Below are 19,162 nucleotides of genomic sequence, written 5' to 3' on the forward strand. Positions count from 1 at the left end.
CCTTTCTGTAGGCTGTCAGGCACAGGAGGAGGTGGTGGAGCAGGGAAAGACGCAGTGCCACAACCGCATACACAGGTAATTTCTCTCTATCTTAAGGCTTCTATGACTGGTATATTTTCAAAGTGCAAATGGAATGCATCACATCCATAAATCTGCCTGTAGACTGTGAATCCATTAGTTGCTTAGTTTTCCAATGGGATGACTTTAGGTTTTCTCAGTTTCATAGTTCCTCATGCAAATCTTGAGTGTAAACAGCAGGGAGCTGTGACGACAATGAGTCCTAGTCCTGCATTGATGTATGCAGCTACCATTCTTCCACAGCAGAACTATAAACAGAAACTGAGAACAAGCCTAGTGTTGAGAAACAACACCACATATTGGTACAGACTTTAAACTTCTGCCTTATTCTGACAGCTCTGGGTTTCTTGTTCCTTTTCCATAATAATTTTACCTAAGGGCTGTGCTGGATCAGAGTTCCAGGAGGAAATCTGTTTGGTGATATAGCTTTCTGCCATGTCCATGCTGCATTAACCCCTCAGAAAGAAAAGAAAAGAAAAGAAAAGAAAAGAAAAGAAAAGAAAAGAAAAGAAAAGAAAAGAAAAGAAAAGAAAAGAAAAGAAAAGAAAAGAAAAGAAAAGAAAAGAAAAGAAAAGAAAAGAAAAGAAAAGAAAAGAAAAGAAAAGAAAAGAAAAGAAAAGAAAAGAAAAGAAAAGAAAAGAAAAGAAAAGAAAAGAAAAGAAAAGAAAAGAAAAGACAGCAAAGGCCAAGACCATTGTTATTTAATCTGTACCCCTGACAACATACTGGAGAGTGAAGTCCCCCTCCTCAGCAGAATCTGGAGAGAACCCAAGCAGGGGTACTGTTCTGCCTTTCTTTGATTCAGCTCCTTGGATGGAGTGAGGCAGGATGGACTTAGATGGACTAGGAGGCAAATCTGACCTCCATCTCTACATGTTTCAGTTGTTGCTCTTTGAAGAGGAGGTGCTGAAAAGCCTGATCAAATAGATTTGCGTGCCAAACATCTCTAACAGTATGACAAGCCTCCAGTTGGTTAGTGTCCCACAGGCACCTGGATTGAGAGATTGGGGTGGTCTTTTCATGGCCTACTTGAAAGAATTTTATGGCAATAATTCCAGCTTTATTCAGCAGTATTGGCTAAAAACAACTGTTGGAGTCTCTAGACAATCTTATAACCCTTTCACTTCAAGACTGATTTGAAACATTTGTGTGTATATGTTGGCTGTCAATAAAATACAGAACAATTTCAGACAAGAGGAAATACAGGTTTTATGGGTTTCCCATAGCCCACACATTACTGCTGAAAGGAAGGGAGAGAAGACATCTGGGATACAAAAATGACTGACAGTCTGGGTCATGTTTCAGTAATGTTGTAGAAAGTGAACCCACAGCAAAGTAGCTCTAAAATTCCTAGAGAAAAAGGTACTTGCCTTAGATAAATATCATAGCCAAAGTGAAGGCGGGAGTTTAGAATGTTTATGCTGCTAGATTTATAACTGGGTACTCACAGTGAACAGCTGTTAAGGAATACGTTGGAAATAAATGGGAGTTACTTAGCTAGGTCTTAAAACTTGCATGCTTTTCTTTTTATGTGTGTGTGTGCAATTTTGTTTGTTTGGCAGCTACATGCTTAATATCAGAGATGATTCTCTTTATTCTTGTTTAAACTGTACTTGATTCAAGTATCTGTCATTGTCTTGGATCCTAGACATGAAGATTTTGAGCTGAAGAACAGGTATTTCAAGATGAAATTTCATCTTCTAACATCAAATTCTCTTGCACAGAGCTACTTCATAATTTCCAATATTTTAAGTATATTTATGTGACAAAAATACTGTTTTTGTGGAAAAATCTAAATGTATATTTGCAAATTGCAGCCTCACAGACATGAACAAGTGTTTTATCTTTGATGCTGTTTCTCTTTATTTAACATGAAAGTCAGTCTTTTTGTCTACGTGAATATTCTGTCAAGGAGCAAGAACATTCAGCATGAATAGATATTGGAAAAAGGATTAATACAGTTAACTTTTGCCCAAAGCATTTTAAATGTAAAAGAATTCATGCTGAAAGTGCCATGATGACCCAAAAGTTCAAGAACATTTTGTTTCCAAAGGATAATTATTGTAGCAAAGCCAGCTGCTGTAATGTATCACTTAGCAGTGCGTAGTTTTCTTTGAAGTAAATCCTTCAGGTAATATAAAACAGGAAAAAAGAAAAAGCATTATCTGTGTTTCAGCTAAGTCAGAATGCCTGCTGGCAGTTAAGATAGATGCAGATGCTTTGCAGACTTCCAAGAACCCATATTGTGTTCAGCACAAAGTAAATAATATTAGCAACAAATATCTAGAAGAAAAAACTAGACATAAACAAATGGCATGGTACAGGGATTGAATTTTATTCTTAAATTGGAATGGGATGAAAATTCTGACTTCAAACCAAAGTCAGAGGAGCAACTTCTCCTTCTTTGAGGAGAACACTGGAACTCTCAATTCTGCTGGTGAAAGAAATTATACCCAGAATATTTTTGGTTGGCCATAATTCTTTATATTTACAATGACAACACTAATGCAGATGTCTTCCAGTAACAGTCTGTTTGCCATTGAAGCATCTTCCAGGTATATGCAGAAATATAAAATCTTACATAAGAAATAAGAAATAAGAATCATAAATAATGCAGAATTGACTATCTGCATTAATTTTTCCACAGCAGGCAACAGGAATGGAAAAATCTGGTCCATGGTAATGCAGTAAAGACTGAAAAACAGCTGAATCCCTCAGCCACAGACGGTGCCAAGCAAGCACAGCTCAGACCTGCACAGGCGTCCCAGCTTGGTTACTCCCGCTGGCAAAAGAGCTCTGCTTAAGGTCTTACAACCTAACGATGCCTATTTTTTTTTCTCACTTCAGAATCAATCACTGAAAGAACTGCCAGACTAAGATGTATTGAAGTACTGATTTTAGCATACAATTACAGTGAGAAATGAATTTAATAATTGCAGGCTTCCGTTACGAAGTAGGAGGGTTGCGAGCACAGAGAGTCACGAGGTGCCGAATCCTCGGAGAACGTTGGGTACTTCAGTTGGAAGCCAGCACGCAGTGCGGGAGGTGACGCGCTGCTGCTGGGCGACACGCACAGCTGCGCCGCAGCTGCGGCCGAGCGGGACAGCTGCGGCAGCGCGGGGTCGGTCCCGCGCCCCTTTCTCCCTCGCGGTTGCGGCGCTGTCCGCTGCGAGAGCATTGAGAAGGAGCGCTTAGGAAACGCGTAGGTGACCTCGCCGCGGTGACGCGCCAAATGATGTTAACGAGAAAAGCTGCTCGTAGCGTGCGAGTTTCGGGCCACGTGCTCCGCGCACGTGGGAGCGGAACGCCACTCGCTTTTTTTTTCGTGGTATTTGAGCGCCGGCGCTCCGCTGTTGGCGCCCCGTGCGGCCGCCAGGGGGCGCTGCGCCACGGAGAGCAGCGGCGCGTGCTCAGTAGCGACGGCGTCGGCGCCTCCCGCCCGCTGGCGCGGGGAGCGCGGCTGCGCGCTGCGCCGGGACCCGGAAGCGGCGGAAGCGGTCGTGGGGCGGGGTGGGGCGGGGCGGTGCAGTGCAGTGCAGTGCAGCGGCGTTCAGCGGCCGAGCGGGTCCGCGGAGCGCCCGGCGCCGGGCAGGTGCGTGAGGCCGCGGCGGGCGGGGGAGTGCGCGGCCATTTTGTGTCCCGCTCGGAGGGGTCGGGGGCAGCCGGCGAGGGGGGCGGGCCCGAGGCGCCCCCGAATCTCCCCCTCCCGTCCACGAGCGCGACGTCCTTCGGGCGGGGAGCCCGGGCCGGGGCTCCGCCGTGGGTCTGCCGGGGGGGGAACAAAGGCAGCGGGCCGGGCGGGGCCGAGCGAGGCGGGGAGCGGCCTGGCGTTGGCAGTGACAGCGTGGGGACGGGGCTGTAATAAGAATAGCGCGCTTCGAGCGGTAATAATAGCGCGCTGCCGTCGCGCAGTATTTCACGGGCTATATGCGGCCGCGGGGACGGCTGCGCCGGCGTCGCCTCCGGGTTCTAATAATAGGCGGCCTCAGGGGCACGGCGGCACCACAGCTCCGGAGCGCGGGCAGTGCTGGGCGGATAAGTGCGGGCACAAAGCACCAGTAAGGAGCAAATCTCGGCTCAGCGCTAAATGCTGTTGTCGTAATTCTTCTGCAGGTTATGAAATTGCTGGTTGCTGTTTTCTCAAGGAGATCTGGAGCAGAACCGAGTCTGCACGGGAATTCTTTGTCAGTCACCTATGAAGCTCCTGGTCTTAAAGTTGTGCTTCTGCAATGAAGAAAAGGAGACGGCTCGCTGCAAATGTACACAAAAAGGTTCGCCTTGGCAATGAGAAGGTTGCTTCGGATCAGATTCTTGTAGTCGACTGTGCCCGAGAAGTTGTCTCAGAGTCTGCAGAAATAGCTCCTGCAGGTCAGCTTGAGTCCGCCCCAGAACTTTCGCCCTCGTCCGAACAGAGGAAGCTCCTGAGCTCCTTACAGTACAACAAAAACCTGCTGAAGTACCTGAATGATGATAGACAGAAGCGGCCGTCCTTTTGTGATTTACTCATAATCGTAGAAGGAAAAGAATTCAGTGCTCACAAAGTCGTAGTGGCTGTTGGGAGTAGTTATTTTCATGCCTGTCTAAGCAAGAATCCAAGCACTGATGTCGTCACGTTAGATCACGTAACTCATTCTGTCTTTCAGCATTTGTTGGAGTTTCTGTACACGTCGGAGTTCTTTGTATATAAAAATGAGATTCCACTGGTGCTGGAAGCGGCCAAATTTTTAGATATTATAGATGCAGTGAAGTTACTAAATAATGAAAGTGTTTCTAGCATACAGTCTGATGTGGTAACTGACACGCCTACACCAGCAGAAACACTAAATGAACTGACTGGTAAACTGCTGAACAGTCATCAGTGCACTTTCTGTGGTCGAAGTTTCTGTTACAAGAAGTCTTTAGAAAATCATTTGGCTAAAGCCCACAGGTCCCTTTCACTGGAAAGAAAACATGGGCTAAAAATGGTTGAGAAAGCAAGCTTTTCCACTCGACGGTCCACGAGAAACCGTAAGTGTCCAGTTAAATTTGACGACAGTGATAGCGAAAGTGATGATGCATCTGACAGCAATCTGGAAAAAGTCAGTTCTGACAAGGAAACATCTGATAGGAGTGAGTTTGAAGACAGTGGGAGTGAATGCATTGCTGATGAAGAAGGACAGGAGGAAGAAATGTCAGGGGAGGATTCAGACACTGAAGAGCAAAGTGAAAAAGAGCACGATACTGAGGAGGGTTCCGAGGTGGCTGACTCGAGTATTCCTGAAGGCTTAGCTCCGGTCATCGTTCAGAGCAGTAACAAAAAACTGCTGCAGTGTCCCAAGTGTGACAAAAAGTTTGATCGAATAGGTAAGAAAGAGCAAGTGAGGTAGCTCCCTTTCCTTTTTTCCATGTGGTGGTGCTCATTGTATGGGAGATAAATGGAGCTGTTTCTCGGAGGGTGGCGAGAATTTTTGGGTGACACCCCTTGGGTCATGGTAACAGGGAAAGAAACGGTTCCCCATAGTATTGGGACTTTTTTTTTCTTATAATAGCTGCATCGTTTATTTCAACATTTTGAAAGTTTATAAAGCAAGAGGTTTGTGGGGTGCATTAGTTCCCACTTAGAACAGTGTGTTTAGCTTGCTCTTGTTCAAAAAGTTGTTTAATATGACTCAGAACTGTTTTGTTTTCCTGTTGTTTTTTTTTTTTAATTTGACTATAGCATGACAACTATACTTGTGAATTATTTTAACTTTTCTATACAACTTTTCATTTTGAAAGGTTACTTGAGTTTATAAACAGTCTTATCTTCAGTGTTATCCACATTTTATAGTTGGGGATACTGCAATTGAGGTGAAATAAATTTTCCAAATCCCAAGTTATGTAGTGATAGCTGTTCAGTATTAGAACAGTGGGACTTCTGTGCTTTAAATTCCGTGTCTTAAAATTAAAGAAAATCAGGAACATTTCTGAATGTGCCAGACTTTTTTTTAAATATTGAACCGCACGACTGCTGTTGTGCATAAATAAATAGCTTGTAAAGTTGTAGTGTTGTAATAGTGTGTTTTGAACATCTGTGCTTTAGAGGCTGTTTTTACCCTTTTCTGACTAAGAATTTTCGGTTTTCTGCTTAAAAAAAGCATGAGAAATAACATTAAGTCAAGTGATTTCTTTATTTGCAGTGTTTCTTTATAAGCTTTCATTGCCACAGGTTTTGTTATTTGAAAGTACGTTAAGCATTTGACTGAATTACTTCAGAATTTAGAATTGGACCCCAAACATGTGTATGGTAGGGGATATCTGGTACGTTTTTACTAATAAGGTTTTTTTTCTGTTGTTTTGTAGGCAAATATGAGAGCCATACACGTGTACACACAGGTGAGAAGCCTTTTGAGTGTGACATATGTCATCAGCGCTATTCAACAAAGTCCAACCTGACGGTGCACAGAAAGAAACACTCCAGTGATACAGAATTTCATAAAAAGGAACACAAGTGTCCCTACTGCAATAAGCTGCACGCAAGCAAGAAGACGTTAGCAAAACATGTGAAGAGGCAAGTATGGGCTAATTGCTTTCATGTTTCTGAGGAATCGTTTATGCAAACAGCATTTTTTTGCTTTATTTATATTATTGGTTTTAAGTATCTTTTGAAAGGACCTAGGGATTAGCAGTGTCAAACTAACTTGCCATGAAGAGTGCACGAGAACAGCAATTCCACAGCAGTTCTGTACTAGCTCTGCTGCATGTTTTTCTATGAATGTTAAGAGTGCTCAGATTAGCTGTTAGAGTCAGGACACAAATCTTAATAATTACCCGTTTTTTTTGTTTTAATTTGAAGGATGAATGAAAGGTCATAGGTTTTGAGTTGATAGTATACTGTTGGTGATAGTAGATGGATGAACACTTTCCCTCCAGATTTTTTTGGTGAATAAATTTTTTTTTAGACAGATCAAATTATAAGGCATACATATTTACAAATCACTTTTTTTCTCTTTCTTTGTGAGTATCTATGAAGTGTTCTAATTTAAACAGTCCTTTTTCTCACCTACTGTCATGTGAGGTTCTGAAGGAGTCTATAGTCAACTTGGTTTTTCAGTTACTTGTGCCTTTAGAACTGCTTAATTATGAGTGTCCTGTTGTGCTGTGGCATACAGAGTTTAAAAATTGATATTTAGTATTTGGGTGATCTTCATCTCAGAAAGTTAATGCTTTCTGCTGCCTCCTTCCCCTAGGTTTCATCCAGAGAATGTACAAGAATTTCTTTCTATTAAAAAGACAAAGAGCGAAGGTTGGAAATGCGATGTAAGTAGTGCTTCAGTTAGATGTGCTTTTTTCATACAGATACTAAGTTGTTTTGTGATCTGAATGCTAAAGAGAAAATAAGGTATATGTTACTCTGAAATTTCAGCAAGCTTTCTAAGTATGAATTTCTTCTTTATGCGTGGATATAGAGGCTGAATTTCATTCTCTGTGTTCAGTTGGTGACTAAGTAGAGCACCAACTAAAACAGTTAGAAGGGCCTGTTTTTTCATGTGATCAGCTATTACTTTTGTGGAAGTACATCAATTTGCAGATATTATGAATATTTCAACAATGGAGTATTTGTTCTTCTATGAATTATGCACTTCAAGCACTGACCATAAAGTGTATGCTTTGGAAATGCTTTGGAAGTGTATGTTAAGTATGAGATGTTTTCTCATTTAGCTGCGTGTGTATGTCAGCAGAACTGTAAATTTGTATGAAATCTATCTCTAGATTTAAAATCACAGAATCCATTGTTTTCTGCAAATGCGTGTGTGTGAAATTATACTGACTGTGAAAAGAAAAGTGCAGGATTTCATTATCTGTCTGCTGCCAAATAATGTTTCGAGGTTTTAAAATGTGTTTTTTTTCTGTTCTTATAGTAAGTGGTATGCATTGCTTTTTGGTCAGGCTAGTTGTTTTGTTTAGCTAACTGCTACATACGCCTATATGTCTAATAGTAGGTGCTGTAACATGATATAATTGCTAGTCTTGCTTTGTTTATGAACTTTGGCTTATAAACGTACAGGAGGAGGTTGGGAGATATCAACCGTAGGGATCAGTAGTGTTCACTGTGTTGGTGATTGCAGCATGGTTGGAGGTACTGCATGGCTGCCTAAGGGTGTTCTCTTCCAGATGAAGTTATGTTGTATGAATGTACTACAGATTCCATTTGCTACTAAATCAGAAACATTTTAAGAGCTGGAATTAATCATACAACTATGTACAGGGAGGTGACTGGCCCTTTCTGCTCTGCCATCATGAGGCCTTGTCTGGAGTGCTGTATCCAGGTCTGGGGCCCCCAGTACAGGAAAGATGTGGAGCTGTTGGAGAGGATCCAGAGGAAGGCCGTGGGGCTGATCAGAGGGCTGGAGCACCTCTCCTACAAAGACAGGCTGAGGGAACTGAGCGTGTTCAGCCTGGGAGAAGAGAATGTTGTGAGGAGACCTTATAGCTGCCTTCCAGTATTTAAAAGGGGATTATAAAAAGGAGAGGAATCAACTTTTTGCAAGGGTAGACAGTGATAGGACAAGGGGGAATGTTTTTAAGTTCAAAGAGGGAAGGTTCAGATTGGATGTTGGGGAATTCTTCACAGACAGCGTGGTGAGGTGCTGGAGCAGGCTGCCCAGAGAGGCTGTGGATGCTCTGTCCCTGGAGGTGTTCAAGACCAGGTTGGATGAAGCCCTGTGCAGCCTGATCTAGTAGCAGACTTGGAGGTTGGTGGCCCTGCCTGCGGCAGGGGGTTGGAACTTGATGATCCTTGGGGTTAATAACAGCTAATAATTCTTAGTCCTTTAGACTTTGATTATTTGAAAGTTGGAAATATTCTCTATCTCATATATATTTTGGGGTTACATTACTTCATTGGCATTTGCGTTTGCTCTTTAAAGGCATGCTATCAGGCAACTTCCCAGTGGAAATAAGTGACAGGTATGACACTAATTCTGCAGTGGCTTATATGGCAGAAGAAGCTTTTTTCACTGTCCCACAGAGGTGTGTGTTTTACTGTCTGAAAACAAACCTGAGCTGTTTGCATATGTACATATAGAGTTGGGTTAATTTCTTTTCAGGAAGAGCCTGCTAAGCATCAGAGTTGGTAGAAAGAAGGGAGGATAGAGCGTGTAGCTGTTTACAGGATGCCAGAGTGTTTGACTGGATTTAATCTACATCCTAATTTGCATAGTGTAATACATGAGGATTTATGTAGGCTCAGGTTTCTCTCTGTAGAGAGCAGGTGAAGTAAACTGCTAAGGAAAAAATGAAGTGTTTTTGACAAAATATATTTTCGTTTTAGATTTGTAAGAAGTCCTTCACTCGCAGACCTCATTTAGAAGAGCATATGATCCTTCACTCTCAGGATAAACCATTTAAGTGTACCTACTGTGAAGAGCACTTTAAGTCCCGATTTGCAAGACTGAAACATCAAGAGAAATTCCATCTCGGTATAGAAACCTCCTTCTGACATGTAAACAATAGATTTAAAGTAAAACTTCCTCCACCGCTGTATGTCCTGATCAGTTTGGTTTCTAACTCATCCACCCCTTCTTTCCCAATTCCTTCTCTTTTGGATTTGATTTTTTAACTTTCTGTTCAGCTGTCTTTTTAAGACATTGTATCATATTTACTTAAATAAAAAAGATGGGGAGGGGGTTGGGGTGAGAATTTACTTCTGTTTTATAAGTGTTTTGTGTATGGTGGTTCTCAGCTGTTGGGTCAGATTCTCCCTGAAGTTTTCCAGAGAAACTTTCTCTTACTACCAGGTACTGACTCAAGTTAGGAGCTAGGGAATAGGCTGCTGATGGCAATGGGAATTTGGCTTCTGGAACAGTTGAAGAGGATTTCATTATTTTGACTGATAATTCTAATTTTTGCTTTGCAGTCACGTTACTTGTCAAAATAATCGGTGTTAGGAATAAATTAAGGGGAAATTGAAGGAAGTTTAATTAATCTATACTGACTGTACTAAACATCAATCATTTATTAAAATATTTTTTTCTTCTATGTTTTGTAGATTGATCAGGGCTTTTACAAGTCACTGATGTGTGTTTGTCGTCCGGTTTAATTGACAGTTAATAATACTGCATGTGTCTGTTTACCTGTAGGGCCTTTTCCCTGTGACATTTGTGGGCGGCAGTTTAACGATACAGGAAATCTGAAACGCCACATAGAATGTACTCATGGAGGAAAGAGGAAATGGACGTGTTTCATCTGTGGAAAATCTGTTAGGGAACGGTAAGGAGGTGCACGACTGCTTGAGCTTCAGCATTACAGAAGTACTTAGCGTGATTCTGTGTACTAGATTTGAATTTTTAATGCAGAGGAAACCTTTTCAGAGGGCTAGTGAATCAGAAACTAGTGTAAGAGGCACAGGTAGCACACAATTTTCTGGTGACTGTATGTAGTTATGAGGCAGAATTTTATTAACGATGTCTTACCTCTCATTCACTTTAGTTAGGGTTCCTGTATTTGGCTGAACATTTGCATTTGTTTGGGATTTTTCTTCCATGGATATCTTGGTAAATACACGAGGATAGGAGGATGAGAGACACCGGTGAGAACAGCTAAGAAGGGAATAATAAACTGTAAAACGAATGTTTCTCTGCATGGAGAAGAATGTTGTTAATTTGGCTGTTTGAAGAACTGAAGTTCCAAATGTTGACTCATAAATGCTGTTTTTGTCCACGTGCATAAGTAGCATTTAGTAGCAAATGCTGTAAACTTTTAAATGCAGCTCAGTCCCTCAGTGGCAAGCTTCTTCTAGGAAACTTGAAATTAAACATACACATCTCTATTCCAGGTTTGTGAATTAAAAAATGTAAATTTACAGTAGTTATTAGCGTTGCTTTAGTGCAGGTATTAATTAGTGCAGTGCTCTATGAGAGGATGTCCTTAAAGGTTTCCAAATAGTGACTTATTTGGGTTCTGAAACAGCTAATATTTTTTTCCATTTGAAAGAGGTGAGATTCGTGTCAGTGAATGACTAAGATTCTAGTGAGTATTCCATAGAGAATTATTCATAGAGAATCTTCTGTTGAGAAGATCTGAGTTTATCTGTATTGCAGCCTGTTTTCTTATTTTGTATCTTGGTGTCTGGTGAAGTTGCCTGGAGTAATTACAAGCAGATGTGTCCCTAATAGATTTTGGTGTTTTCTAGTAGTTTGATCAGTATGGTATAGGTGTGTTAAAACATACCAATGCAGTAATGAAACAGTGAACAAACAGTCAAAGACAGTCTTACAGCTCTGTAAAGTTCACTTTGAACTGCAAGAGTTGATTTAAAAAAAAAAAAAAGTCAATATATATTTATACATTTCAAGTTGTAAGTTGTGCAATGCAGTTGAATATTGAAACATGACTGCTTTAATTAGAGATAACGCTTTTGTGTGTGTAGAACATAGAGTATCCTTGAATGATAATATTTTTAATAGGAACAGGTAATAGATGGAAGAGTTTCTTTTTTACTTAGCTCATGCACATACCAGTTCTGTAAACATTGAATTTGATTTTCCAGTTCCTCTGAGAAGGATTGCTACTGGCATGCACATACTACTGCAAAGGCAGTAGTAAAATAAACTTGCAGACCTATAGTCTTACCGACATACACAAAGTAGCTCCATATATTTAACAAGCTCTGTGAGGAATTAAGTGAATGGACTTCCACAGTCTGGATTTCCTTCCATTTTGACAGTAAAATTTAGAAATATGTAGTGATATGTTACGTAGAAGATACTGTCAAAGTTGATATTTTCTTCTTTACGATGCGTTGACCACATGTATGTTGGTATGATGTTTTGTTTCTTTGGTCCTATTGTGTCCAGACTCAGCTGGTTCAGTAAATTTTAGATGGTTGGGAGGTTACATACCTTTGTATTCAAAGGTTACATACCTTTGAATGTATAATGTGTATATCTGCATAAATTGAGATAGTTATTTGGATACGTTGTGATCTGTCAGAATCAAACTGAGAAAATGATGGTCTGTTTTACTTCCAAGTGGCAGTGACTTGCTTAAAATTGAATTTCACTGCCTTTTTAAAACAGAACAACTTTGAAAGAGCACATGAGAATTCACAGTGGAGAGAAGCCTCATCTTTGCAGCATTTGTGGGCAGAGTTTTCGTCATGGAAGCTCTTACAGGTACAGATTTTTGTTGGATACAGTGCTGAAGTGTCTCATTTGGTGGTTTATTCACTTTGTCAACAATACTTTGTAATCTCTGTGTTTTGATGCATTCTAACTGAGAACGTTAGTAGATGTTTTAATCATGCTTAAATTTTGAATATATATTAAAAATCTGTGATAAATCTTTCATTTTAATTAATACAAAATGTATTATCGGTTTCAACACAGAATCCCATAGCAGTTTTGCATCTAAGTTGAGTTTCTTTCACTTGTGAAAACAGTTGAATCTTTGTTAATCAGAGAGAAACTTAAGTGAAGGACTAAAATATTGTGTTAAATTAATTTCAGGTGTGAGAGTTTAGCTCTGTCCTCTGTTGATTTTTGGAGCATTAAGAATATTTCAGCTAAATGTTATCTCCTGATGTTTATGAGAAGCTTTAAAGAATGAATTTCTGATATTCTGCATTGAAGTAGCAGTACAGATTATAGTAACAAAATTGTGTTTGTGGCCGTTTGATTATAAATTTGCTAATCTTGAGCGGTGCTATGGAAGTAAATTTGTCTCCGTTCTAACACAGGCTTCATCTTAGAGTCCATCATGATGACAAGAGATATGAATGTGAAGAGTGTGGGAAAACATTTATTCGGCATGACCATCTGACAAAGCACAAAAAAATACACTCAGGTAGGCATCTTCTTTGAAAACTGTCTCAGAAGCAGCTATTTTGCTGCAAGATCAAATAAATGTATTACAAATTTTCTTCAGTGTTTATCTGTGTGATGGTTTTGGCCAAGTACTGTTAAGGTTTGCTTCAGTAGGGTTACGCTTACATGTTTTCAAAGTTTATATGCTAAATGTTTCCTCCATGTTAACCTAGAAAGCCAAGGGACAGTCAAAAACATGTAACAGCAAATTCCTTTAAAATATAATAAAAAAAGCAAAAGTGAAAAAGGAGGATTTTTTTTTAATGAGTTCAGATTTCTTTTTTTAATAGCAATGTTGTGAAACTTTAATACCACAACACAGAAGAAGCTGTCACGGTCTCTGTCATAGTTTGTACGCTGATCACTTTAATGTAAGAGCATCAAAGAGGTGTTTCTAAAGTTCTCTGTTACGGAGAAGGAAGAAGAAAGGAAAATGGTGCTTGTCAGCCCTGAGATCAGACAGATAGAGGTTATCAAAACGAAGAAAAAAAAATTATAAAAACATTTTCCTATTGCACTGAGTCTGGAAAGGTTACGAAATGTCCTGGTAGAGCAGAGGTTCATCAGGGACTTTCTTAAAATAGGGCCCAGAGGGAGCACTGCCTTCTTCTAGGCAAAACACTTTTTAGGCAGCATGAAGATAGGAAAGTGATCAGAGTCCAAGCTTCCTGAGCCTTTACTTTGAAGGACAGCTTCTTTTTTTAGTGTTCAAAATCATGTCTGCTATAAAATAAAGAAATCTTTTTGAAAACTCAAGAACAAAAAAAAAATCCTCTTTTCTACTCTATTTGCTTTTTCCCCCTCTAGAAAGTTACATTCTTTGACTGTCCACACTCCTCCTACTTACATGAGAAGAAACATTCTGCCACTATTTGGAAGATCTCAAGATGACTAAAAAGAATCAAGATACTTTTAAGCAGCAGAATAAAAGAAAGAGGTAACTATGTAAAACAGGATAATAAGATAAATGCTGTGAAGCAATTCTAAGTTCTGAAAATTAGTGGCTGAAAATAATTGGTATGTTAAGTAAGCTTTTATTTTATACCTTCTGAATTATTGAATATACCACGTTTCAGATTGTAAGGAAGAGAGTAGATTTCTAGTCATTCATTTGTACCTCTTGTACCTGTAACTCATCAAAAGGAATTTATATTTGGGGATGAGGATAAGATCAGTTATACTCATGAAGAAGAAATGCTGAAAAATCAGTGCTCTGATAGAAGTGCCCTACTTTTTTTTCCTTTTTTTTTTTTTTGAGAACAGAGAATCCTTTGGTATAAAAACTTAGTAAGGTGTGGAGGAGCTTGATGTGAATCTAGTCTATTTGTTACAGTGACAACTCTTAGACAGTTAATAAGTTCACAAAGATTTAACCAAAATGTAATGAATTTTGCCTTCCAAGGTGAAAAAGCACATCAGTGTGAAGAATGTGGAAAATGTTTTGGCCGTAGAGATCACCTCACTGTTCATTATAAAAGTGTTCACCTAGGAGAAAAGATTTGGCAGAAGTAAGTGTTGGGAGTCCTATTAACTGCAGAAACACATCTGTAATGTAACTGATTTTGTTAAGACTTATGTGTTCATGCAGAATTGCAGTCATCTGTGTGTCTGTCACATCCATTGCTTTTGTCCTTGGTAAAGATACCTTTAGGTTTGAAATGGACATCAGAAAATTGCCTTTGCAGTTGAAGCAAGTTCTTTTCTTTGTATTGTAATAAAGTAAAAAAATAATAATAATAAAAAAATTATAATCCCATAGAAGACTATCAAATAATAGTTGTCTCTGTGTTCTTTATGAATAGTTAGTTTTAATATATCTTATTATCATTAAACACTAATTAAGACTGAATTATTAGTCATTATTTAAGCACTGTAATAATTCTTCCACTCTCACCTTCTAAGAATCTGGAAGTAGATAGTTTATTCTGAAAGGAGGTAAATACTTTGAAAACCTAGATATGTCTGTACATTTGAAGTGCAGCAGGGTTTTTAAATCATTGAGTTCCAAAAGTGAACCTTTCAGAGGTTTTCAGATAAACTGAGAAGTTCTTTTCCAAATAATGTATTTCCACTGCTTGTACTCAACATTGTATAGAAGCCATTAGTAACTTGTCTGTGTTGGAAGCATAGTATATTGTCCTTTTATGTTATGCTTTTATTGTGGGGAGTTTTTTTTGTCTTTTTTTGCTTTTGTTGGTAGCCAGTAAGCTAACCATTCCTGATACTTAATTTATGGCATAACTGTAATGGAGTTAAAGCCTCCTGTGGGTGTTAGTAAAAAATGTTACTGAAGGATATATTTGGGAAAAGGAAGGAAGTTTTAATAGTCTTTGCTCCTTGAATGTTAGTTGTCAGTCCCAGCAGATAATTTTAGTTTGGAAGAACTAATTGGCTTTATTGTTATGCAGACGATGGAAAATACCAGTATAAGTGAGGAAGCTTGCAAACTTGGGTTTTCAGCTGTTTTCATTTATAGACTTTAGAAAGGACTGTGCACGTAGTTTTTTTCCAGAATAACTAACAGTAAAGCTATCTAACATGAAATGTCTTTTCTTCTTTAAAGATATAAAGCAACATTTCACCAGTGTGAAGTCTGTAAGAAAGTTTTTAAAGGGAAGTCAAGTTTGGAAATGCATTTTAGGACACATTCAGGTAAAAGAAAAAAATGCTTGGGACTTTTTTTTTTTACTTAAAATTGGATAGTGTTACTTAATTTACTGCTGTTGTAGTAAAAGTAGCAGGATGCTGCCAGACTTACTCTTAGTTGTGTGTTGGCTCTTCCTGAGTACTGCCTTCTGAGTGTGCAAAACTTGAAATGTTGAGAATCCTCAGCGTAGAGTTGTGGTGTGTCGCTGCACTCAGACCACTTAATCGGTTTAGTGGTACAGAGAATACTGTCTTTCAGCTGGTAGTCTGAACAAGGACTGTTTGGAAAGGTTTATGTCTTCAGAGAAAGTCATTGTCCTTTCCAAATGTGAAGTGCAAACTGAGCTTATTTAACAGTGGTGTTGTAACTGTTGAAAGACTCTTTGGTTTCCTTTTAGTTTGTTTTGTATTGTGCTTATCTTTATGACAGAAATACCAAATATTGGGAGCAGGGTTTGCCAGTATAAACTTTAAATTTTCACGGGTTCCCTTGATTCCTAAATTGTTGCTGAACATATGCTCTTTGTTTTCAACACATTCATTTCATGCTGGGTTCCCGTGCCACGTGCGGTTTGTCTTTTTATGTGTAAGGTGTCACTCAGAATAAATTATCCTTACATCTTTTCTCTGCTTCTTTATAGGTGAGAAACCATACAAATGTCAAATCTGTAATCAGTCTTTTAGAATTAAGAAGACATTAACAAAGCACATGGTTATTCATTCAGATGCTCGACCATTTAATTGCCAACACTGCAATGCAACATTCAAACGGAAAGATAAGCTGAAATATCATATCGATCACGTTCATGGAACAAAGGCTGCAGAGGAGACACTGACATCTTCTTCAGAGGAAAAACTTGTCTCCTTACCAGTACAGTACGCTTCTGATGACAAAGTTTATCAAACTGAAGCTAAACAATATGTGGAACAGTCCAAAACATATCAGTCAGAAGCCAAAACTTTGTTACAGAATGTACCTACGGAAGTATGTGTGCCGGTGACTCTGGTACCGGTTCCGATGTCTGATCCTCAAGCTGATCTTGTACAGCACACTACTCAGTCACATGGCATTCTTCCTCCTCAGCATGAGCAGGCAGAATATCAACGTGCAACAGATCTATCGTTTCTAGAGAAATATACTCTTACTCCACAACCTGCAAATATTGTTCATCCTGTAAGGCCTGAGCAAATGTTGGATCCTAGAGACCAGTCATATCTTGGAACTTTACTGGGGCTGGATACTGCTCCTACTGTACAGAACATTTCAAACAACGAACATTCATGATCAGAGAATAACATTCCACCTAATTTACTAAGCCATTAGCCAACAGGAGGCTGATATGGCAGTTGAGATTTATATTTTATTTGGACTCGTGAGTCTTCTGCATAGTTTTTGGAAAAACAGGTTTGTTTACATATTTGAACATATAGGCACACTGATGTACACAGAGTGTTTCTTGTGATTTTAAGAATTTATAAAATATTATAGATGGTCTTCTAAAATTATGCTCTGAAATATCTTAAGGATAGTTGCTGAGAAAATGTAATTACGTATCTGGCTATTAATTTAAATTTATTTTTTTTGCCTTTCAGCGTCTCACTGAGTTAATGTTAAAAGTGTAATAGAAAGCGTGCTGGAAGAGAAAGGACTGTATCAAATTCATTAGAAATGGTAAGCGTAGGCAGTAATACAAAACACGAACTTCAAATTATGTTTTATGTATAAATTAAAATTGAATCCTCAGGCATCTTTGGAGAGTTCTTAAGTTTCTAAAGCCTCTGGAGCTGAGTTAGTGGGCATGGGAACTAGATAATTCTGAAAGGTGACTTCGATATCATGAACACAAAACAGAACTGTAAAGAATACCAGAAGAATAATTAGGCTACCTGTGTTTGGTCTGTTACTTTTTCCTTGGTCTTAATATTGACTTATGTGTGAAGGTTTAGATAAAACTGTTGTTGAATTTTCTGTGGCTAGCCCTATACAATTTTAGTATCAGCTTTTCCTTTTCAGTCATGTTTGTGTCCCGCACTCTTTGAAAGAGATGTCATGTAGCCTATGAACACTCATAAGGAATTGGCATGATTTATCCTTGCTAGAGCATCAGTTGTAGCAAGTTCATTTTCAGATTACCTGTGATGAAGAAATTTCAAGGCAGATATTTCCATAATACCACACAACTGTTTTCTTAAAAAAGAAATAATCACTAATTATATATCTTATGCAAGTTGCTAGTGATTTTATTTTCACTATCTGGTGTTGTTTATAAAGCAAAGTCAATCTCTAGAGAGTATTTATTCCGTGGCTTTAGTTATTTTTAGCTATTTGTTTAGAAGTAAGGGTAAAAAACAAAACTATTTTGAACTGTAAATTTTAATGTAATCTACCAGGAAATCTAGTATAATTTAAGATCATTAAGCTTTCTATTTTAAACCTAATTTAAAAGTTAATCTTCTTTGTTTGTATTGTGAAAATTATGCCAAAGAAGATATTGGATATCATTTTATAACCTTCATTATTCCTCACAAGAATTACAGTCTGAAGTAAAATTTTTCCTCAGTCTCCCCAGAAATCTGCTATTATTAAATTATTATATTAAAGTATCTATCAAGTGGGAAACTGGATCTCTATGTGTTACTGTAACTGCTGAATTTATCCAGTGACCTGAACACAACCAATCTGTGTTGAGAAGCTCTTTTATCATCCCTGTTCTGTAAACTCTTAACACTGAACCTTTCAAATCCTTTTTAAATACTTTGGTGTGAGATTCTTTTGATTCCCATTTACTTCAGTGTTCAGCAGTTTGCAGGAGAGGAGCCAGAGCTGCCTGAATGTTCATACTTTGAAGCTTGTGCCCTGTTGTATTCTTAACACACCAAAGATTTCTGTTAGCTGTTAAGTAGTGGCAGAGTTATAGTATTTTAAGTGTTACTGATATTTAAGTAGGACTTAGCCAAAGAAGCACAATAAAAGTCCTAAAATTTAAAGTTCAGTTTTTGAAACAGGACTACATGTGTTTAACTGTTCTATGTTTATATCTCTAAAGTACAATTTAGAGCTGTGCTCTGGGAATGTTCAGACTGACATGCTGTAAATATATCTGGTAAGAAGCTGAATACTAGCAAATATACAGCAATAATGAGGCCTTTGAATGCCACCTTCTGAAAGGACACTGTCAAGTACTATCCTTCCTGCTTTCTAACGTCACCTTTATCTCCTTTCATAACAAACCATTTGTCCTCTTTACACTCCATGACTTGAAAACTGCTGTTTTATCTGTAGTTTTCAGGTTAATATGTACGTGTCATATTACCACTTCATGTGATACATGAGTTCCATTGTTTGTAATTGTATGATTAAAAGTAAACTGACATCAGTGGGGTCGGTGTTGTCCCCAGAAAAGAAGCCCATTATTTCTTGTCTCTTTTGGCCTACAATAGAGTAGGTATCGTAAGATTTTGGTAAAACAATGACTTAAAATTAGTTGCTAATTTTATTTTTTTCTTTTGAAGCCTTTTCTTTTTCCAGTCCTTTTACAAGGCACTCTAGTAAAATACTAGAGGGGAATTTAGAGCACACTTACTTGATAATGTCCTTTTAATTTTTTTTGTGA

General features: G+C 38.7%; 1 protein-coding gene across 1 annotated transcript; it reads left to right on the forward strand.

Moving 5' to 3' along the window:
• Positions 1–3,608: 3,608 nt before the first annotated feature.
• On the forward strand, positions 3,609–17,178 carry ZBTB41 (zinc finger and BTB domain containing 41). The gene is made up of 11 exons (XM_065743153.1): positions 3,609–3,670; positions 4,192–5,421; positions 6,400–6,607; positions 7,287–7,356; positions 9,371–9,518; positions 10,179–10,308; positions 12,117–12,212; positions 12,776–12,882; positions 14,305–14,410; positions 15,466–15,554; positions 16,190–17,178. The coding sequence occupies exons 2-11, from the start codon at positions 4,308–4,310 to the stop codon at positions 16,831–16,833; spliced, it is 2,712 nt and encodes a 903-aa protein (XP_065599225.1). The 5' UTR covers positions 3,609–3,670; positions 4,192–4,307; the 3' UTR covers positions 16,834–17,178.
• The last annotated feature ends 1,984 nt before the right edge of the window (positions 17,179–19,162 follow it).

The sequence above is a fragment of the Cyrtonyx montezumae genome, unplaced genomic scaffold (assembly GCF_038088225.1).
Source record: "Cyrtonyx montezumae isolate F1298 unplaced genomic scaffold, pur_monq_1.0 scaffold_1, whole genome shotgun sequence".
In the NCBI taxonomy this organism is placed as follows: Eukaryota; Metazoa; Chordata; class Aves; order Galliformes; family Odontophoridae; genus Cyrtonyx; species Cyrtonyx montezumae.

Bases quoted from the DNA above. Each gene is read 5' to 3' on its own strand.
- ZBTB41 (XM_065743153.1), top strand. From the start codon at position 4,308: ATGAAGAAAAGGAGACGGCTCGCTGCAAATGTACACAAAAAGGTTCGC. The intron at 6,608-7,286 runs GCAAGTATGGGC...TCCTTCCCCTAG, and splicing joins TTAGCAAAACATGTGAAGAG to GTTTCATCCAGAGAATGTAC. The intron at 9,519-10,178 runs GTATAGAAACCT...GTTTACCTGTAG, and splicing joins TCAAGAGAAATTCCATCTCG to GGCCTTTTCCCTGTGACATT.